At 44.6% G+C, this 20,186-nt stretch overlaps 1 protein-coding gene across 12 annotated transcripts in view; it reads left to right on the top strand.

Annotated features, from left to right (window-relative positions):
* Positions 1-20,127, top strand: part of MBNL3 (muscleblind like splicing regulator 3) — a 97,866-nt gene extending 77,739 nt beyond the window's left edge. For 8 of the 12 annotated variants that reach the window (XM_055727124.1, XM_055727130.1, XM_055727126.1 and 5 more), the window contains 5 exons: positions 3,535-3,685; positions 5,988-6,023; positions 8,069-8,163; positions 9,642-9,715; positions 12,355-20,127. In XM_055727124.1, the coding sequence (XP_055583099.1) occupies positions 3,535-3,685; positions 5,988-6,023; positions 8,069-8,163; positions 9,642-9,698 (339 nt within the window). In that variant the 3' untranslated portion in view covers positions 9,699-9,715; positions 12,355-20,127. The remainder of the gene's footprint in view (positions 1-3,534; positions 3,686-5,987; positions 6,024-8,068; positions 8,164-9,641; positions 9,716-12,354) is intronic. The other 4 variants (XM_055727128.1, XM_055727129.1, XR_008735183.1 and 1 more) reach the window with 4 other exon arrangements.
* Positions 20,128-20,186: the final 59 nt, after the last annotated feature.

Here is a 20,186-nt window from a genome sequence, read left to right as displayed (position 1 = left end):
GTTGTTAACCGGCACATGGGAAATTTTGACTTTGGCATGCAGTGCGTTTGTATCTGTCAGTCATGCTGAAAGATTGCTTGCCATGCCACACAGAGAAGTGGCACAAACCTCTTTATTCAGATGCTCGTGTTCCAGCAGGAATGTGGGCTTTCCCAGCCCAAGAATGGGAGGCTGCCTGACATTTTTGTAGTGGGAATTGTTCATTGGGATCAGTTCGGGCTGTCACATGGATACTGAACGGAATTAACCCTTTCACCGTGCAGGCGGTCTGGTCATGTTGCTTAGGTTGCATATCCATGTGTGCACGCAAACAGCCAGAAAAGAAAGGCAGAAAAAGTTATTGTCAAAGGCTACTGCTCCATCTGCGATGGTCAGAGCTTGTCTGGAGGGAAATGGCAAGCAGCAGGACGAGGTAAACTCGCCAAGAAAGTTCTTTGCTACAAGGGTTCAGTCTAGCTTCTGTCCTGCAGTGGGGAGGCACTTGCTGCAGAATTGGCTAAGGTCAGAGCGTGGTGAGGAGCCTCCTGTTGCCTTTTGTAGTTGTTTTAGGACACGCTTGGGGGATTCCTTCAGAACCAGAGCATGGTGCAAGACAGAAATGTTGTATCCCCATGAGCTATTCTTGGAGGTCCTGAGATGGATACAAAAATTCTGGGTGGTTTCAGATGAGACACACTTGTTTGCTGCTGGGTCCCTGCCAGATCCCTGTGCAGGAGCTGTTTTGGCGGAACTTCATCACAGGCAATTTTAGAAACCTCTCCTTGGCATTTGTAGATGGACCTATCAGTGCTCCTGGCTTGGGGCTCTTGCCCCAGCAGAAGGGCTGGAGAAGTGGTGAAGCCAGGTCCTGCATCTCCCTGGGCCATCCTGCACCTTAATAACTAAAGATAGGCTGGCAAGGAGAGGAGCAACATCTTCAGGGCGGGCTCCTGTACAAACGCTCCCCCAGCTGTTGGGATAGAAGAGGTGACCCAGAAGGCTGTGTCAAACCAGAAGCAGACCGAGAGAGCTCCTGGCTTCTGTGCCCACAGAGCCCATGTGGCAGGGCTGGCCTTCAGGCTGCACAGCAGCTGCTGCAGTGTGCTTCTTTCTTTAGAAGACCTGGGAAATGTTACGTTTATTTGGGTTTCTCCCCCCCAGCTGCTCCTCGAGGAGCAGTAATGGGACTGCTGTATCTGCTTTCTCTCCCTTGCTCCCAAGGAGCTATAGCAAGGTAGGAGGAAGGGTGATGTTAGAAGGATGGTGGAGTCATCTGTTGTGCCTCGACATCCCTATGGCTTTTGGTGTTCATCTGCTCTACCTGACTGCAACGCTGGGCTCAGGAATTGCCCAGTGAAGAGTCAGGACATCATGGTGAGGTCTCAAAGCCTTCAGCTGTTCTGCTTTTGGCACTGCCGTTATGGGATAACGGGGTTTTTGGGGTGGTGACAGCCTTTGGCCAAGAAGCAAGGAGTCAAAAGTCCATTATGTGCCTGGTTGCTTTGCTAGAATTAGCAAATTTTTTTTCTGAGGCAGATTTTGGATGCGTCTGAAAAGGAATGTTTAGCAATCAGGCACAGTAAAGAGCATGAATTTAAGTGTCAAGTTCTTCAATCACTGTAAATCTGTAAAATACCTCTGATGTACGTGGGGCTACTCCAGTCTCTGCAAGCTGCAGATCTGTCCTGTGCCTGGAGGAACGTTCATGTAGCCATCATGAAATAGACGAGATGTAGATACAGTCAGATTTAACGCAGATAGCAATGAGGGCTTACCTAGAAATGGAAGCTGTTAGATCTTTACCTAAAAGACCTCATCCTAAAATACAGATCTTAAGCAAAAGATTTTGGTGTCTGTGTCTGGGAATGTTTGACTGCTGTCCTTTGGTACTAGTCAGAAGAAATCTTGAAAGATTAAGTCCTAATGCTGGCACTGGATGCCTGCTAGCATTAGCAGAGGATGTGTGCATGTCTGAGAGCAGTTTTGCAAATGCAATTTCTTCTTCTGATTTTCTTTTTTTAATATTAAAACCACCTAAAAGCCACCATGTGAAGAGAGATAGGATGGAGTAATGTTTTGCCTGGAAGTTATCTTGCTTGACATTTCTCAGATGAGCAGTCTCCTATAGCAAATCAAAGTGAAACCTGTTTCTAGATGGTGACAAACTGTTGCGAGCTTTCACTTATATTCTGTTGTGTGTTGATCTTCATAAGCTTTAAAATCTCTTTACTTGTGTCCTTTCTTCCAAGTACTGTGTAGCCTTAACCCTTCATTAGCCAGACCTCCTCCATTGCCTACTCTACACTATCACCTATTAAAAAAAAAATAAATAGGAGTGATAACCCTATTTTTCAGCCATTGCTTTGATGCATGATACAGACTAACAACGAGGCAGAAATGACCTGATTCTGCATGACTTCCACGTGCGTAAATCTCATTGACGTCAATGGGAGCATTACGTGCAAAACGACTGCAGGGCATAATTAAAAAGGACCCTTTTCTATCACAATATGGAGAAAAAAATGTGGTTCCTACTAGGGTACAATGAAAAGCTGTAAATCATTAGAAACATTCCTGTCTCCTAAGAACCTGACATACTACTTTGCTGTTGAGACATGCTTGGGTGAATGATGAGTAACGCACTGAGAAAAGTTCCTGAGTTGGGTTAATGCGTTTTACGAAGTCTGATCATGAAACAGGTTTGACGGGCTGGAAGAAGCTCGGTGGTGGGATAGAACAAAAAGAGGGGATTTGTCGATGGCTTTTTCCACTGTTAATAGCGAGCGAGCAGTATTTAACTGTTGAAGGCCACCTTCTAGAAAGTGGGAGCAGATCCAAGTCTGCTGGTGGTGAGCTGTGCCGCTGGTGCGAGCGGTGGAGAATCAGGCCTCTTCTTGACCGTGTTGCTCAGCCTCTCTACTAACAAGTGGAAATGCATTTTACTATGAATGTAACATTATGCGTGTAATTGGCAACAGCTACTGCTTTACCACCTGGACACATGGATTGGCTGCACACAAGTGTGCAGGCTTCCACACGTGTGCACATACGTGTAGGCAGGTGTTGAAACAGACAGAGGCAAGCATCCCTTTCTTTTCCATGGCATTTGTTGCTTATGCTGATCCGTTTGTTTTTAAATGGTCATCTACTATATTTCTCTGACCCGTTTTTTGGGGTTTTTTTAAATGCTTGTTGCCTGCAACTGCTCTTCGTAGTATCCTGTCCAGGTGATCACCTCTCCCTTTCCTTCTCCTCGTGCTTTTTTTTTTCCTGTGTGCCCAAGTCAGTCCTGCTGAAAAGCTCCCCTAGCATCCCTCCTCCTTCTGGACTCAGCCCCTTCTCCTGATGCATTTACTAACTGCTTACCTAGTGAAGCTGTGGTTTCACCTACTCCTCCTACTCTGATTTAGCTGCTCTTCTCTTTCCTGCCTTGCTAAGTTGATAGAGTTGCAGGTGATTTTGCAGCCAAGACCCCCTGTTATTTATTGCATGTTTGATCTACATCTGGGCCCCTTTTTTTACTCCACTTGCCTTTAATGACTCCCTTATCCACAGGCCCTGCCGCCTGGTGCACTTCAACCTTTACCAAAGAGGCCAGCACTTGAAAAAAACAATGGTGCCACCACAGTCTTTAACCCAAGCGTTTTCCACTACCAACAGGCTCTAGCCAACATGCAGTTGCAACAGCCTACATTCATCCCTACAGGTAAGTGTCTCCTTGCTTTCCCCAGCATCTTAGTTGTCTTTTATTATGACCTAGGCGTTGAGCTAATGAGCAGATTTAGATTCTAAGAGTCCTTAGCGAAATAGTATCAGCGGGTAGTTTGGTGTTAAAAATGGATGAAAAGTTAATGTTTGTTGGTTTACTATTTTTTTTCCATTCATTACTACAATTCAGAGCTTTTCACTTGTAAAGATCCCTTCTTAGCCTTTTTGGTTTAGTTTTGGGGTTTTTTAAGCAGTCAGACTAAGAAAAATGTCTGCATGTTTCTTGAATTCATACTTTCTGTTTCTCCTTCTTATGGTTCAACTGGTTAATTCCAAATTAATTCTTTGACTCTTGCGTAGCAGTCTTACAAACTCATGTTAAAATGTCTCGTGGAACCTCTGTGCCTGTTCACTTGAAGCTGCAGGTGTCTTTCTGAGCTATCTCAGTGACCCTACATATGCCAGCAGCCATGACGCTTATAGAGGGAACATTTCATCTTCAGTAAATACAAATTACATAATCCTTTTTAAAGGCATATATTGCCCTCTTGCTTGTCTCTTCACCAGTACAATAGCCTAAGCTTTTTAAAAGCAATTTTAACTACCAGCTTTTATTGTACCTATAAGTCTCAGAATAAAATTGAAAGATGCAGTTTGCTAATTCATATAGGACTCAAAATATTGACGTGGCAAATGTGATTGCTGACTAGCCAATTAACCTCTATTCACTGCAGCCAAATGAAAACCATAACCTGCTTAGAGTAGTATCATAAGTGGCTGAACGAGGAATATTCCAGAGCTGATAGTTTGGTTTTTAGTATCGTTATTATCATTGCAGAGCATCATAAGGAAATGAATGCCCCGTATTTTTAATATTTAATGCTGTATTCACTTGCCAGCTGACGTTTACAAAGATACACAAAGGGTTTCTCTGGGCTGGCCCCTCGAGATGAACATGCAGTGGACCTGCACCTTGACTTTGCTGTTTCCTGGGGTCAGGGGCAAAGGTCTAGAGACAGTCCTCTGCCGACACCGAAGTGTCTCAGGTGTGGGTCCAGAGAGCTGGGTCCTAAACCCTGTGCTCGTGTAGCCTTTCTGTTGCAAGAGCAGTTAGACACGCTCAGAACCCAGCAGCTGCCAAGATGTTCTTCCAGGCAAGTGGAGCCTTGTGTGGAGAGATGGAGGGAGGGGGTAGCCTCCTGCCCTTGTGCTCTGCAAAGTGCTCGCGGAGGGGACGGGCTGAGCTGACCTTACCGCAACTCTTGTTGGGTGCCAAGCGAAATACTTCTTCAGGAAACACTGACACCTTTGAGAATGCCAAGTCCCCCAGCTGGCTACACGCTCCCCTTCCTCGAGGTCACGGTTGCCAAAGTTGACATAAGGACATGCATTTCTGATGCAAGCACTGTAAATTAGCTTTTACCCAGCACTCTCACTGTGCCGTTGCGCCCTGTCTCATGGCAATGAAATTACACGCAGGGCTGATGCATAACAGGTCTGTCTGCTCCACCTGCTTTCATCTGAGGACATTAATGCTGGGCAGAGCAGCACATTTCCAGTCAGGGAACGGATCTCTGATGAATTTATGTTACGTATCCCTGCTTTCCCTTATGCATCAGACTGCAGCCCTGGTCTCGGCCTTTGCAGCACTCTGGAAAGCGAAGCAGAGAAGTGGCACGTAGCAGCTCACGCCATGGGGAGACAGGGGGTGGAGTGAGCTGTTGCTTTTCTTAGTTGCTCCTGTTCAGTTATTGAGAGATCAGTATCATGGGTTGCCATGGGGGGAAAAGTTAGGGCGACTACTAACTACAGTTGTTTCAAGTCTAGAAAAAAACTGCCTCTTTCAGCTTAAACTAGAGACTTTGAATCCCGACCCCTGCTTGCAGGAGTCAATTGCTTTTGGAAAGTGGGTTTTAACATGAGTGTGACATTGCTTTAAGAGCAATTTGTTTTCTGCTGACATGATCAGAAAGAAATCAACATACCCAATACCAAAAAAAAAACGCCTCCAAACAACCCTGATTTCTAGGATAGATCATATAATTTAATACCAGGGTGGGAGAAGAAATATATTATCTACTACCCAAGAATTCAAGAATTAATTTGGTTTGCTATGATCTCTTAAAACTGAGTTTAAACTATTTATGTACCAATATGCAGAATCTGTTTGCATGTGCTTAAATACTGAATGCTGCAAAGAGAATACCTGCTTTTTAGTTAAAGTGATTTCTAACACTGAAGCTTCACTAATGAAATATCCCTTTTGTTCATCTTTCCACGCTTCAATGCATGGTGTGCAGGGTCAGTTCTGTGCATGACACCCACTGCAAGCGTTGGTAGGTTTTTCTACACAAACTTCTCAACTTTTCCTAATCTGAAAGAGACAGCAAGTTAGTATGCATCAGTGAGAACCTGGGTGGCTGAGTGGTGTGACTGTCTATCTGCTGTCTTCTTTGAGGCTTAAATGGTTGTATCCCTCTTAATTTCTGTGCAGTGCAGTGTTTTGTGTGACTAATAATAGAGAATCAAGGTGATGTGTTCCCACCCCTATTTAGTTCCGCTGTAGAGAGAAAAATTTGTCACTTAAATATCTTTACGACCCATTTAAGTCATCCAACAAAAGGAAATAGCAATGGCAGGATACTGCTGGTTTATTTTTTTTGTATCAGGCATCAGGAGGTGGATGAGTTTGGATTTTTGGTTGTCCTTCTGAGGACGTTTTAGGAGGCTGGTTTAATAAAGGCACTAAGGAGGAACACACCTGGGGTCAGCGCCGGAGCAGGGTGCTGCTTGTACAGCGAAAGAAACAGGGCTTAGAGCGTGGACTGGCTGAAGATTCATCTCTTTAGTGAAGTGTCAGCTGTGCAGGTACAGGGGACTGTAGGGAGGTGCTGCTGCTGGTGCACGGGGGATGCAGTGAGGCGGCAGGGCTGAGTACATGCTCGTTGCTGCTGCAGGGATCCAGTACGTTCAGGCTCAGCATCTGGGTCTTACTGGGAACCTATGCAGGTCTTTGAGGGACCTTCCCATCTGTCTACAGCTGCTGGGCACAGCAGGGTGGGTGAAAGCTGAGCTTTCGTCCTCCAGGCAAAGTTATACAAGACTGCCAGCATCCAGGTGTGTGCCTGCTTCAGCTGGAGGGAGAGGTGGGAGCAGGAGCCCTGGGGAGGGTGCAAGGCATTTGGGGAGCAGGTCTGAAAGCTTTGGCAGGAATGGCTAAGCTCTCTGCTCTCGAAGCTCCCCACCCCTGTAGGGCAGGGAGGACACACTGCTTGCATGATGGGGAGCTGAGTCCTTCAGCATACCTCTGCCTTTAGGAAACCCCAGCCCACGTGCTCCGATGTCGCTGGGCTGGAGGGGAAGGCAAGTCTGCTTCCCTGCCGCATGTTTGCGGGGACGGCCGGGCTTTCCCGTGGGCCCCCCAGCCCTGCAAACCCCCCCTGGGTTTGGGGGATGCCTGTGTGTGCCCCGGAGCATCCCCTCCAGCACCGTGCTCTGTGGGACGTGCAGCTTCAGGAGGCTGCTGAGCTCCCTGCTGCCGTGTTGTCCTTTTGGATGCTCTTTCTGCAAATTGTAGCTGTTCAGATGCATTTGTGTATTCTTCCCTCTCGGCCCCCTCCCCTCTCCACCCCTCACCCCACAAGAAGGGAGTTTGGTCAAATCCTCTAGAAGTAGGGTGGAAGGGAAGCACGCTGAATTTGTACGGAGAGAGCTCGGGCTGCCAGCTGCTCGTTTGCCGTGCCTCCAGCTCTGTCCCGTGCCAAAACATCGTCCCCGCTAGAGAGAGGCGAGAAAACCCGGTGAAAGGGCTGCGGCAGCCGCTGCAAAGTGCATCATGTACCTCTGGTTGCTGGTGGGGACGGGGTGGGGAGGGAAGGGGACAAGCTTTCCCAGGTGGGTGGGAGGGTGCGCTTGCCAAAATGTCCCCACCCAAAGGAACGTGCACTGGCTGTGTCTAACTCCCCACGGGTGCGAGCTGACGTGGGCTTTTGCTAGCACACCCGCCCTCTCCCCACTTTGGAAATTTGGCCCTCGGAGTCTAATACATCATTGTTCTGCTTATAAATGTACTAAGTGTTGAGAATGTTTTGGTTTTTTCCTTAATTATAATTGTAATTGGCTTTTCCCCTTCTCTCTTGTTTATTTTTTTTCCCAACGCTGTCTTGCTTTGCACTGTGATTGCATGCTGCGCCCCGATGTGTCCTTCATGACGATGTCACATGGCTTGTTGCTGTGATTCCTGCCACGCCCCCAAATCCACCACATGTTGCCATGGTTACATTTAAAAAAAAAAAAAAAAAACAAACAAAAACAAACAAACAAAAAAATATATATACGCTCCACCCTCCCGTATGTCGCTTCCATGGTTCCCTTCCGAAAGTGCCCATGATGCACGGTGCTACGCCCACCACTGTGTCTGCAGCAACAACTCCTGCCACCAGCGTCCCCTTCGCTGCAACAGCTACCGCCAATCAGGTTTGGCCCTTTCAATGGCTTTCTTTCACGTGTTCAGATCTCGAGGACCGGGCGAGGGCTGGATCCTGTGCGGGGCCGAGCGCCTTCCCGACCCGCTCGGCTTGGCGCAGGCTCGGGCGCGCAGAGGCAGCGTGTGTGTGCGTGCGTGTGTGTGCGTGTCCGGGGATCGGTGAGGGGGCACCAGCCGGTCCTGCCACGTGTGGGATGGGTGGCGAGCCCAGCTGGAGCGTAGGGATGGGCGATTGGCAGGGGTGCAGGGGCTTCTCCAAAAACATCCCCCGCCCCGGGTCCTGAAAAACCGGGCTGTAAAAGTCCTGACCGTGCCGTCGCGCAAGACCTGCAGCACTTCTGCTTTCAGTCTCAAGCAGAAATACCACCCTGAGCATCCTTCCCCGTGGTATTTTGGCATGTCCTTTCCTGGCTGGAAAGTGGAAGTGGGAACGCAAAGCAGCCCCACCCCCTGCCCCAAGATTGGACTCTAAAAACTACCAAAAAACCCCCCCAAAAACTAAAATTGGGGGGGCGAGGCTGTGAAGTCTGAAGCTTATTTATACCAGTAGCGTATCACCCATCCCTACAGAAATGACTCTGGGTGTGCAGTACGTGCCGTTGTAGCACTGCCGTAAGTGTACAGGATTTCATGCATGTCTGCCGAGCCATAATTCTCTCCAAAACTTTCCTCTGAAGATACTGAGTTGTGATGGCTGCTTCCGCACCAGTCCCAAACTGTATATGCACAAACTGTCCTAGTGATGCTTCCCAATAATTTGGTGTGCCACAACTTTCCCCAGTTAGACCAGAGACATTTCAAACATTCCCCCCCCCCCCCCCCCCCCGCCCCCCGTATTAATTTTAGCATTTTTATTTGTTATGCTCTCGGGTTTAGAGCTATTGCAAAGAAAACGGGGTGTCACTTTGTTCTGTAGGAGGCTGTTAGCCATGCTGAATGTCAGTCATGTCTCAGGGGCATCCTCGAGTCTTTTGCTAGTGCAGGGTCACAAGGCTTTCCGTAGCAGTTTTGCCTGTAAAAATCCTAGGCAGTGTTTTACTGCTCGCAGTAGGGATCGCTAGTCTTTTTTTTTTTTTTTTTTTTTTTTCCCTGTGCTTTGTTGTTATTTGCAGGTAGAGCAAGTCTTACTCATACTCGTATCGGTCATGAGAAGAAAGCAGAAATTTCTGTGCAGCGTTGCTCTGTGGCTGTATGAGTCCTGTTTCAGCCAGATAGTTTCAGGGCATTTCTGTCTTGCTTGTAGTCTATGGAGTTAAGATCCCAGTACAGTCACCACGTACTCCACGAGGCATCAGTAGTGATGCAGCTACGTTGTACTTAATGTGTAGCAAAATCAAGACATCTTGGGAATGGATCCTGTTTTATAAGGCACTGATGTACTTACTAACCTGATACTGAAGACAGAATGAGCAGCCCAATCTCAAGACAATGTTTTAATGTGTTGTGTTCTTTGTTTTTTCTGCTGTAGATATCCCAGTTATCAGTAGATGAACTGAGTAGCAGCATGTTTGTTTCACAAATGTAGAAGTTCCCGATAGAACAGTAAGTTCCTTTTCGGTATTTCTCTTTACGGTGGATTGCTTTGTACAAGGGCACTGCACTGCATCCCCCAGAAGGGGGGCTGGCTCGGGCAGAGGGACCGAGCCTGCAGGACCCCAGTGGCTTCACGCTCTGCCAACTCATCAGAAATTCAGCAGCTGCAGCACAGATACGGACCAGCCCTATGGTTACAACAAGCTGTGTTTCCTTGTGTCTAAAATACGTGTTTTACGGTGTTCGCAGCCTCCCTCCCTGCGTCCCCGTGAGTCTGATGGCTGTGTTTACAGGTTACTCTTGCTCTGCACGGCCCCCAGCTGCCTGCAGATGCCTCAGGGATTTGCGCTATTGATGGCAAAGACTGCTCTGGTAATGAGTCAGCTGAAAAGGTGTAACTTCTCTTTTGCTGTTAGCGGCATATTTCCTTTCCTGGGGTAAGCAGGAGTAGGTCATCAGCTGCTGTGCATCTGCAAGGCTGGCTTGGTCTGAGCAGAGAACTGCTGTTCAGCCGCAGTGGGGGCCTGGCTCGTGGTGGGTTTCTTCAGAGGTCCTTGTATGTATTTTAAGACCAGACGAATGCCACAAACAACATAACCTTCACCCTGCTTGCAGATCTTGGGCTTCCCTGGGCTGCTGGGTTTCGCTGAGTGGGAATGATGGAGGAGTTTGTCATTTTCTTTGACTTAGAGAGTATTATTTCACAGCTGTAAGCAGCAGTGTTGTTTTTCCATTGCTTTTCTTTGTGAATATTGGCCGATGTACATGAGAGAAAATCCCTTGAGGGTTTCAGTTCGTTGCTGTGTTTTTTCACCCCAAGAGAGTAAAGAAGCGGCTCATCCGACTGAACAAGAGGTTGCCAGATTGTCCTAGTGCGGGCCATTTAATATGCACAGATAGGCAACTTGTTTCTTCCTTAGGTCACGTATTATAGGCAAGTACTTAAATGCTGGAAATGAGTTTGGCAAGCAGTCCTCTAATGATATCTTTAGCAATCAACAGAAGTTACTCATCTTGGTGGTGGCCCTCATCTCTGCTGACCTTGATAAAGCACCGCGTGTGTACAGGACCCACGAACTGGCCATGGAGCCCTGTTGGTGCAGGGGTGCACACCAAGCTGTCCCCATTAGTGAAAATGTTCTGCCTTACACGGGGCACTGCCCTCTCAAACAACAGACGTCACACCCAACATATTAACCCGTTTCCGTAACACATGTAAAACAGCCTGTCCCACCCACTGAGGAGATCATTTGCATTGGAAGAGCATCGTTCTCAAACTCTTTGAGATTTTTTTTCAGCGTTTATTTCAGGAAACTTTTTTTTTTTCTGAATTCTTTGAACTTTTACATGTGTGTGTGCTTAAACTCGCACTGACAACAGTGATTTCAGACTAGGCAAGGAACTTCTATGGTTATTTCTTTACTCAAGTATTTCTTTAGCAAGGAGGGAGCATGGCACAGTCTGAACAAAGTATCGGCCATGCTGTTAAGGGCTGTGAAAAACCTTTGCTTAAAAGCAGGGTCAACATCCTGAATTTGATGGGATTTCTTGGGGATCAGGCTGCTGGGCATGGAGAGAACCTGGGTCTGGGACAGACAAGGAGCCTGTACTTCACAAGGGCAGCGTGAGCACGTGTGTGAGCCATTGCTCTGCCAGAAGCACTTGTCCTCTTCACACCTCGCAGCTGTGGGGCATAAACCACATTCAGAGGCTGGTAGAAAAGGACCATGTCCACCAGCATCCCCAGAGCTCGCAAGACCCACCAAGCAACCGTGCTCATGTAGCAGCATGTGTGTTTTGATCCCCTTCCTGGGTTGTTACCCCCCCGTGTCTGTGCTTAAACTTAAGGTGAGCAAATCTCTTGAGGACACATCGTTCCATGCTACCACCTGGATATGGAAACGGTGCATGTGCTCAAGGGTTTTGCCAGACAGTGACCTTGATTGGCACTCTGCGGTGCTGAGGGGCAATTCCCAAAACTGTTCTGGTTTGGAGTTGGGTAACTGGAACACTCGCTGCTCTGACAAATATTTTTCTTTCCTTCTGTGGTTGGCGAGATCCTGGTAGCCAGACTGGCTAGCCTAGCTCTGCAGGAGGCAAGTGTGGGGTCCTTCAGGAGAGGATTTTCACGAGTACCTCCCAAGAGAGGCGATTTGCTCCTAGAAGACGGGCCCCTGGGCATGGGGTTTCTGTGTTTTGTCTCTGGCTTTGGCTCATGGCTCCTTAGGATCCAATTTTAATGCGACTGTCTGTGGCTTTCTCTAAAGGAAACAGGAGCTAACAGGGCTCAGGGATTCTTCTTTGTCCTTCCCCTTAGTCACTCGCTACCTGCCATCCTTTCCAAAAATAAGATTATTATTCACCCACCTCCCTCTTTCGCTAATTGTCCATGTGTGTGCAGTGCAGTGGAAATGGAAAGCCCCAAGTGCAGATTAAAGAGGATGCCAAGTGTGTTATTAGCAATTTCACCCTATGTCAGAAAATGAAGGGAATAAAATGGTTTCTCTCTGCAACGTACTAATGGCAACCTCTCTTGGGCAACGCAGCGAGGATGTAAATGTATCTTATTAGAATGATGCTTATTAAAATACAGATGTACCTCTCTCTGACTTCTCACTCTTTGTTGTTGTTTTTTCTTTCCACTGCAGCAGACCATGTTGAAATTCTGAACAGTAAAATTATGGAGCACCAGGACTTCTTGGTGGGAAGCTGCGCATGGCCTTTCTGTATATAACCCCTCTTCCCTCTATCATTCTCTACCACCTCTACAGTAAGCCTGTTGCAGCCTACATGTTAACCAAAAACTGATCAATGGGAATGTCAAAAAAAAAAAAAAAAAAGCACTATAGAAACAATTAACAAACAGCGCTCTGTTATATGAAATATACAAGTAGAAAATTATAATAGACTTTTATAACACATTACTTTAACACACTTAATCATTTTATGACTACCATCCTGATAAGTGCATCTGCACAGCGGACTGTTGGTTTACTGTATACTATCGATGGATAAATGTTTGTCTTGTTTTTAAAGTGTTATCTTACTGTTTTGTTTACATCATAGTCTATTGATTTGTTTTAAAGTGTACATCATTATCAAGTATACTCAATACCATTTTTTCATTATTGTTATGTCTTAAGTTTTCATATACTGTAGGTTTTATGGGGTTTTGTTTTTTACTAAAAATGTTATTGTGGGAAACAGGAATTATGTGCTTGAAAAACACGACACAGGAATGTTCTGCCCTTTGCTGGATTTGCTGTTAATGTCAGCTAAAGTTGCTTGTGTTAAATGCTCCTTTTATCATTTAAAATTTGCCTTCAGATAGAGCCTCCAAATTTTTAGTACAAGTGATATGAAAGGACAGCAGTCATTTAGTCCAGTGCAGGGTATTTCTTTCAATACAATGAGCTGATTCTGGAAACTTTTTTGGGGAAAAAAACCCAACAAAACCTAACAAAAAAGGCCAGGCTCAGTAAGGGGACAGGAACAATTTGCTCAGATGGTGGTAAGCATCAAGGGATTTCTGCAGTTCTGTTGTCCATTGAAGTGCATTCCCAGCTGCAAACGACGCACAATCTCTCTTGCTGTTCTCATGGTGCAGTCAGAGCGACAAAAAAAACAGGTGGTGAAGCGAGACAGCCTCAGTTGGGCAGAGACTCATTGCACTGCAGAGGAGCAAATGCCAACCGTGAGCTGGAGTGGGCCCATAGCCGTTACCCAAGCCGGGTAATACCATGCCCGGGGGCTTGTCTCCGCTAAGCATGCTGAAACATTTCAGCCTGAAATCTTGTGTGGCTCTTCTTGAAATTTTGTCAGCATGCACCGATTATTTAATCACCATTTTCCATAAGTGGATGATTTTTTTCCCCATGATCTCTGGCCCTTTAAAGCAAACACAGCAGTAACAACGCAGGAGAAAGCTCAGCATAAGCTTTCTACCGTAGATAAACATTCATCTTAATGAAGCTCCTGTAGGTCAGTGGATTTATTTTGGCACCTTCTGCTTGACCAAGAGCAATGTTTGCTGCAAAACAAGGGCTAGTTCTCAATGCCTCCTTTTCATACACACGAGTAAAACAATTTCCAGCCCGTGCACCCTGGACAGCCCAGCCTGTCGTTACGCTGTGTTGATGAACAATCTGGCTGCAGAATGCATTTTGGTTGAGGATACAGCCAAATTCATCCCGGGCGTGGCTCTACAGGATCATTGGCATTGTGGAAGAGGTGGATTTGCTGCTGTAAATCCGCAAACTCCATACAGGGAGAAAGAGAATTTTATTGAAACCAAGCAAGAGGCCGGCTCCCAGTGTCCGGAGGGCCAGCCACCCTAAGCTTGCAGTGGTCCTGTAGGGTGCCAAATTCTGACAACCAGGTTTTCCTTTCTTTTCCAAGCTCCTTGGCCTTGCTTAGGGACTTTCCTTGCCCCCTCTCCTCCAGTGTGAGCGCAGATAGTTGGACAGATGTATACATCCACGGACCACAAGTGATGGAGGGGCATCTAGGGCACAGCCGGTGCGTCCCAGAGGAGATTATTCATAGCAAGAACCTTTGAAGAGACCAGCTCAAAAAGGCCGTGAGCCAGAAGGAATCTCATTTTAGCAGGCTTTGAATCAAACCTTGAGGGAAGGGAAAAAACACCCACCCACCCCCAGTGTTTTGACGGTCGCTTGTGTCTGTGGATGTTCCCCAGCCATCAGCGTTCACAGGCGGCGGCGTTGCCTGAAATCGGTGACTCTCATTTGTATTGGCGACCACATACCTGTTCTTTTCACCACTGAGTTTCTGTTTCCCAAAACCATAACATTGTTAGTGGAAAAAGTGGATTTGAGTACTTCCTGTTTGAAATTATTTGTGTATCAAAAATGGGTTTTGCACAACCTGTGCCAGTGCCTCAACAAAGAACAGAGCTGATCTTCTTAAGCCAGAAAGGATGCATTCAAGCTTGTATGGCTTTATGAGTTCAAGGAGGTTGGAATTTTTTCAGTGCTAAATGGATTTTTGTATATCTTGACACTTTGATGTAACCTCCTATTTTATTTATCGACTTAAACATCTGGCATAGATGTGCATAGAATGTAAACCTAGAATACAGCTGTTTTCATGTCACATTTAAAGCACTGAAAAAAAAAAAAAAGCGTTTAAGGATTATTTTTTATTAAAAGAGGTCCAATGAGGGATGTTCAGGGTAGTTCTATTAGGTGCCACAACAGTTTTTATATTGCTGGCAAATTTAGAGTTAATTTGTAAATGAGTTTAAGGAAAGAAAAGCTTGAAGCACTAAACTTCACCAAATTCAAAACAATCTCGGCAAAAATGCCATTTTGAGGTAGCACTATTTAAACTAGTTGTGCAATGACTTGCTCTAATTTTCTTTGTTCAAGAAAGAAAAGAAAAAAAAAGTCGCCAGACTATAAATTTCCTAAATAGACTATTACAAAGTCACCAAGCTAGTTAGTGACTCTAAACAAATGTCATAAAAGCATGAATATCATCCTTTATTTGACAAGAGATGTATGTAAGTTTGTTTAAATCAATATAATTTTAGTGACATTTTTATAAGCTTCCCACTTTCCATGAACCTATATTTTTTATTTATCCAAAGTTATTTCTCTTTGTCCATTTCTCTCAGCCTTATGCAAACAATATGCAAGAAATGCTGAAACTTGGATAAAACGGGTCATGCAGAGGGAAAATGAAAGCTGAGATTGATCATTTTCACGAAAAAAGGTTGTTAGTAGTTTCAATAAAAAGTACTACTACTAAACTGTAACATAAGCAGACAATAAAAGAGGGATTTAAAATAAAATGGATTCATAAAACTATTAAGATTATTTTTGTTAAATACAGTGTTGTTAGTAATTTGGAACATGATTTCACAATCAGCCGTGTTTTTTAGTTGGAGATTTCTAGCTGATGATTTTTGACTGTGTATTTTTGCATCGCAATGTTCTAGAAACCGTTACCTCCCTGGCCAGCCCGCGCCAGCCCCCTTCCCGAGCACTCCGAAGCGCTTTTCCTCCCTGCCACCCGTCCCTGCCGTCTCCCACCACGCTCGGAGTGTTCCCGAACGGTGGCACCACCGGGCTGGCCACCGACCGCAGCCGCGCCGGCGCTCCGCGTTCCCGCGGGGGGTCCTGCCGGTGGCGGCGGGCGTCCCACCGGAGCTGGGCCACCACCGACGAGGCGGCGATGGAGATGGGTATGTGGCTCGTGGGGGCAGCTGGCCGGAGGAGGAGACGCGTGTGCCTGGCGAGATGTCTGCTCCTCCACCCGGCGGGCTGCCGGCTGGCACGGTAGAGTAGCTCTAGGACACGCGGGTACACCATGATTGAGAAACTGGAGTCCTCGTTTCGTTTATCCCTTGTACATTTCACAGACATGAAAATTGAAAAAGGTGAAATTTATGAGGAAAATCTAATTTCCCATTCCTGTTGAATGGATTTAGTTTGATATTGACCTGATTTTACCATGTGCCTGTTGAAGGCCTTAGAGTATATACTGTATGTTAAAGACTGTAATAACTTTAAAAAAAAAAACAAAAATAGTTGATAGCCTAATCCAAATGTAAATAGAACTACAACACATCGTTACTAGGCTACAACGCATTAATTCATGTCATATATTTTCATTTCTCTACCATTAGTTTTTAAGGTTTTCATTATTGCTTTTTTTGATATCTTTAGTAACTAATGAATTTAATTTTGAAGGAGAGTTAGAGAAAGTTTAAAATTTTTAATACATGTATTCAGCCCATTTAGTTATATTCTAAACCAACACTGAAGCATGGTAAGGTATAGAATACAGTCCATAACTAGTTTGTATAGTTTACAGTTTAAGAACAAAATTAACTTTGTATGTAACTCCTACAATGATAGATTCATTGTTAACTAATTATATTAAGTTGTTGTTGCTATGGCAACAAAACTACAACATGGCTACCTTTGTATACATTATTTGTGAAATTTTCACATGTAAATTAAAAGTGATGTGTAACAGTATGAGCTTGTTAAAGGTACAGTTCGATACTGTCAGATAAAGATATGATTGAATATTTTTAAAATCCCAAAGTCCCATGTGAACGCTGAATTTGTGTCTTTAAGGTCACTTTTTCAGTCAAGAAGTTTACAACACATGGATTTAGAGTCAGGTTTTATAGCTTGTAGAAATTGTTGTGTGGCAAGGGTTATTCCACAGTATTTTCACTTCGAAAACACGACAGCCTGTATTTACGACGTAGTGACCGGTCTTGCTTTCATTTCACGTTCATTCACACAGTGGGAATTCAGAATTAATCCGTTTCAGTACTGTAGCTCTGCCTGCAATTTTCTTTTTTTTTTTTTTTTTTTTTTTTTTTTCCAGAAATCAAGCACTCAAGCAATTACGTTATGATCAGGGCTAAATAATTAAGCATATAACTATTTTAATACTAATTTATATTAGCAAAAACTGTACATAAGAAAAAAAATATTGTGGAATGACCCCGTAACAGTGTTGAAGATACAAATATGCTGCAGTTAAACTGATTCAGTTAGTGTACGAATGTGTGAGACACACCTTTTTTGCACTTATGTACATAGTCCACGAAAGAAATCCTTGGAACTTATTTTGAATATAAAAAGTCTGTAATAATACAGGAAAAGTTTGTAAAAGAGATAGGTATTACTAAGGCTTTGAAAAGGAGGAGTTTTTTGCTATAAAACTTATCTGAAAGCATGATGTTGCTTTGCTGTTGTAAAAGCTTTGTAGTTTGCCATAGCTTATTATACAGCAGACTGATAACAGGTCAGCTCCAACCTGCAGCACAGAGAAATGGAAAACAGTGCTTAATTAATTAGTAAGGTCACTAGCAAAGATTTGAATTGCTTTTTTTCTTTTTTAATCGGCCTACATTTTCAAACACACCTTAGGTCATGTTTCTGATAGGTTGTGTTCTCAGTGAATCCTATCAGGGCTGAGGTCCATGGCGCCACACACACATTTTTCCTAGCACCTAATCCTATTTCCAGCTGGAAGTGTTTATCTGTGAGAGGTGGATGTTGTTGCAGCGAGTGTTTTAAATCCCAGAGGGAATTTGAAATGTCACAACTTACTATTTTTTTTTGGGGGGGGGGGCATGTTTTGGGGGGTGTTTTTTTGTTGGTTTGTTTTTACCCTTTTGGGGCAAGGTCACCACACGGAAGGGACTGATGCGCAGCGGGTGGGCAGAGGTGGTTTTGCGTTGTCGTGGGTCACTTCCCTCTGCTGTAGGACAGCCGTGGGGTGTGTTCGAGAGAGCCACGTGGCAGAGCTGCCGATGGATGTTGGGCAGGGAGGTGGAGGCTGGCTGGGGCAGCGCGGCCAGCTTGGGGCTTCTGGCTGGGGCTCAGAAGCCCCACTGAGTTGCCACCAAAGGAGAGCACAGCCGTGGTCCCCCAGCCCGCTGAGCAGCCCCTTGGTTCCCTTTCCACGGTGTTGGTGGTACCACCGGGGCTTTGCAGTACGGCAGGGGGTGGATTTTGGAGAAGTTGAAGCGCCTCTGCTGACCCATTCATTTTTGATTGGAACAGTTTTTTGGTTTTGTTTTGTTTCGTTTTCTTTTTTTTTTTTTTCTTTTTTTTTTTTTGCAAATCCAGAGCCCCAGATTTGCTTCAGAAAGATCGCTGGCTTTGCTGTGAGGCTGGTCCTGATTCGAGCAGTGAGTGGAGCACCCCAGAGTAGAACCAGCAGGTGGTGGCACTCGGTGTCACTGTCCCCCTTCCCTGCCAGTTCCAGGATGGGGGGCTGAGGTTGCGCTGCCAAGCGCAGGAGCTGCTCCTCCTTGGCCACCGCTGCTGGCATCCCGGAGGTTTCAGACTCCTCAGGGTGCCAGCGAGTGCCTGGCCAGCCCACCTTGCACCACAGGGTTTATTTCAGCGGGCGGTTCACTGAATCTGAGCCGTAGCATCGTGCGGTCCCAGTGTCTTTAAAACGGGGGAACCAGATGTTGCCTCTCTCCGTGGGTGTTACAATAGCCTAGATTTTAATATGAAATAATGAGCTAATTCTAGCCACCGCGCTATTCAGGCTTCCCTTTGCCACAATCTATTTCTGTAATCAAGCTCTTTCTCATTTCTAGGATTATGAGAGAAAAATATTTTGCACTATGTGAACTGAATCGTAGCTGGTCACACTTGTTGGGGTATGAGCATGATCATGACAGCACTGCTAAAATCTTTGCTAGTGATCTTTACTGACATCCTCTATCATCAAAAATAACTCTATATGCTTCTCAAATGAGATATTTAAACATTGCAAAAATAACACAACTATTAAATAAAATGAAGTTATTTTTCCAAACACACAACAGAGAGAATTACCTGACACCGAATTACAAGGTTCCAGTTCTTTATTACTGTACACAGATGCTATTTGATAGTGGTGGAAGCCAAATGATTTTGTTGCCATGGCTTTTGTATCCTAGCAGATGAGGGGATGATAAGACCATTCTTAGATTGGATTATGGGATGTTTTTTTTCTTTCCAATTAGCTTTGCTTTAATTATATTTTTATTTTAAATCATGAAAATGAACCGAGACTCCCCACACTTTTATCGTATCACCTGACAACAAATCACTATTTTTTTTTATAAATAGAGAATTGTATTTTAGGCAATCACTAAAATCAAAAGAGAGAATGTTCTCCTAAATTGTCAAATTTTAATTTAAATATATAAAAACATTTATACTGTACTGTGTAAAGTAGATCTTTGAAGCACACTCTTCTTATCATAGGCATTTCTGGTAAAACAAAGTAAGGGAAACATTAGATATCAATTTAATGGTATAGTTTAGAAAAATATATACAGACGATTACAGTTAGCCCTGTGGAATTGTAAGAAATTAAAACACCATCGGATCCAGACAGGCGTAGGCTAATGCAGTATTTCAGTTCCATAACACGATAGTTCATTCCCTCAACTGCTACCAACAGGGTGTACGCTTTGAATTTATTTTTCTTTTTGCCACGTTATATTGCTGTAGTGCTTGTACGTGCTTTAGAAATGTGCATAATGCTACTCATTTTAGTATGTTACTTCTATATTGTTATTGTTTATTTTTTGATCTTTTAATAAAGTGTATAAAATTCTTGGTTATGTTTTTTATGGATCCATATCTACACATTAATAGGAGTTTACTTTAAAAAACTTTTCAAGTTCCAGTTTATTAGTCCCAAACTTCAAAGGTTCTGATGTAAAAATAATAACTAATGAATTTGATTCAATGTTATATCTAAAGTGTAGAACAACAGAATAAATTTCTTTCCAGAAAATACCTTCAGTATTTTGAATTTTGTAGCCAGTGCCTCCTTTTTATCGGATGCATTCGGCCTGTCGTATTAAAGTTACTAACACAAGAAAGACATTTGTATTTTAGAAAAATAAAAAGTAAAACTTTCCAGATGCTGCCTTTTGGTTTCTCTTGTGCCTTAGACCTTCTGAGACACATGTGATGTGGTA

This window comes from Falco cherrug, chromosome 15, assembly GCF_023634085.1.
Source record: "Falco cherrug isolate bFalChe1 chromosome 15, bFalChe1.pri, whole genome shotgun sequence".
Lineage (NCBI taxonomy): Eukaryota > Metazoa > Chordata > Aves > Falconiformes > Falconidae > Falco > Falco cherrug.
The sequence above is the reverse complement of the archived record's forward strand: the minus strand, read 5'-3'. Positions and strand labels throughout refer to the sequence as shown.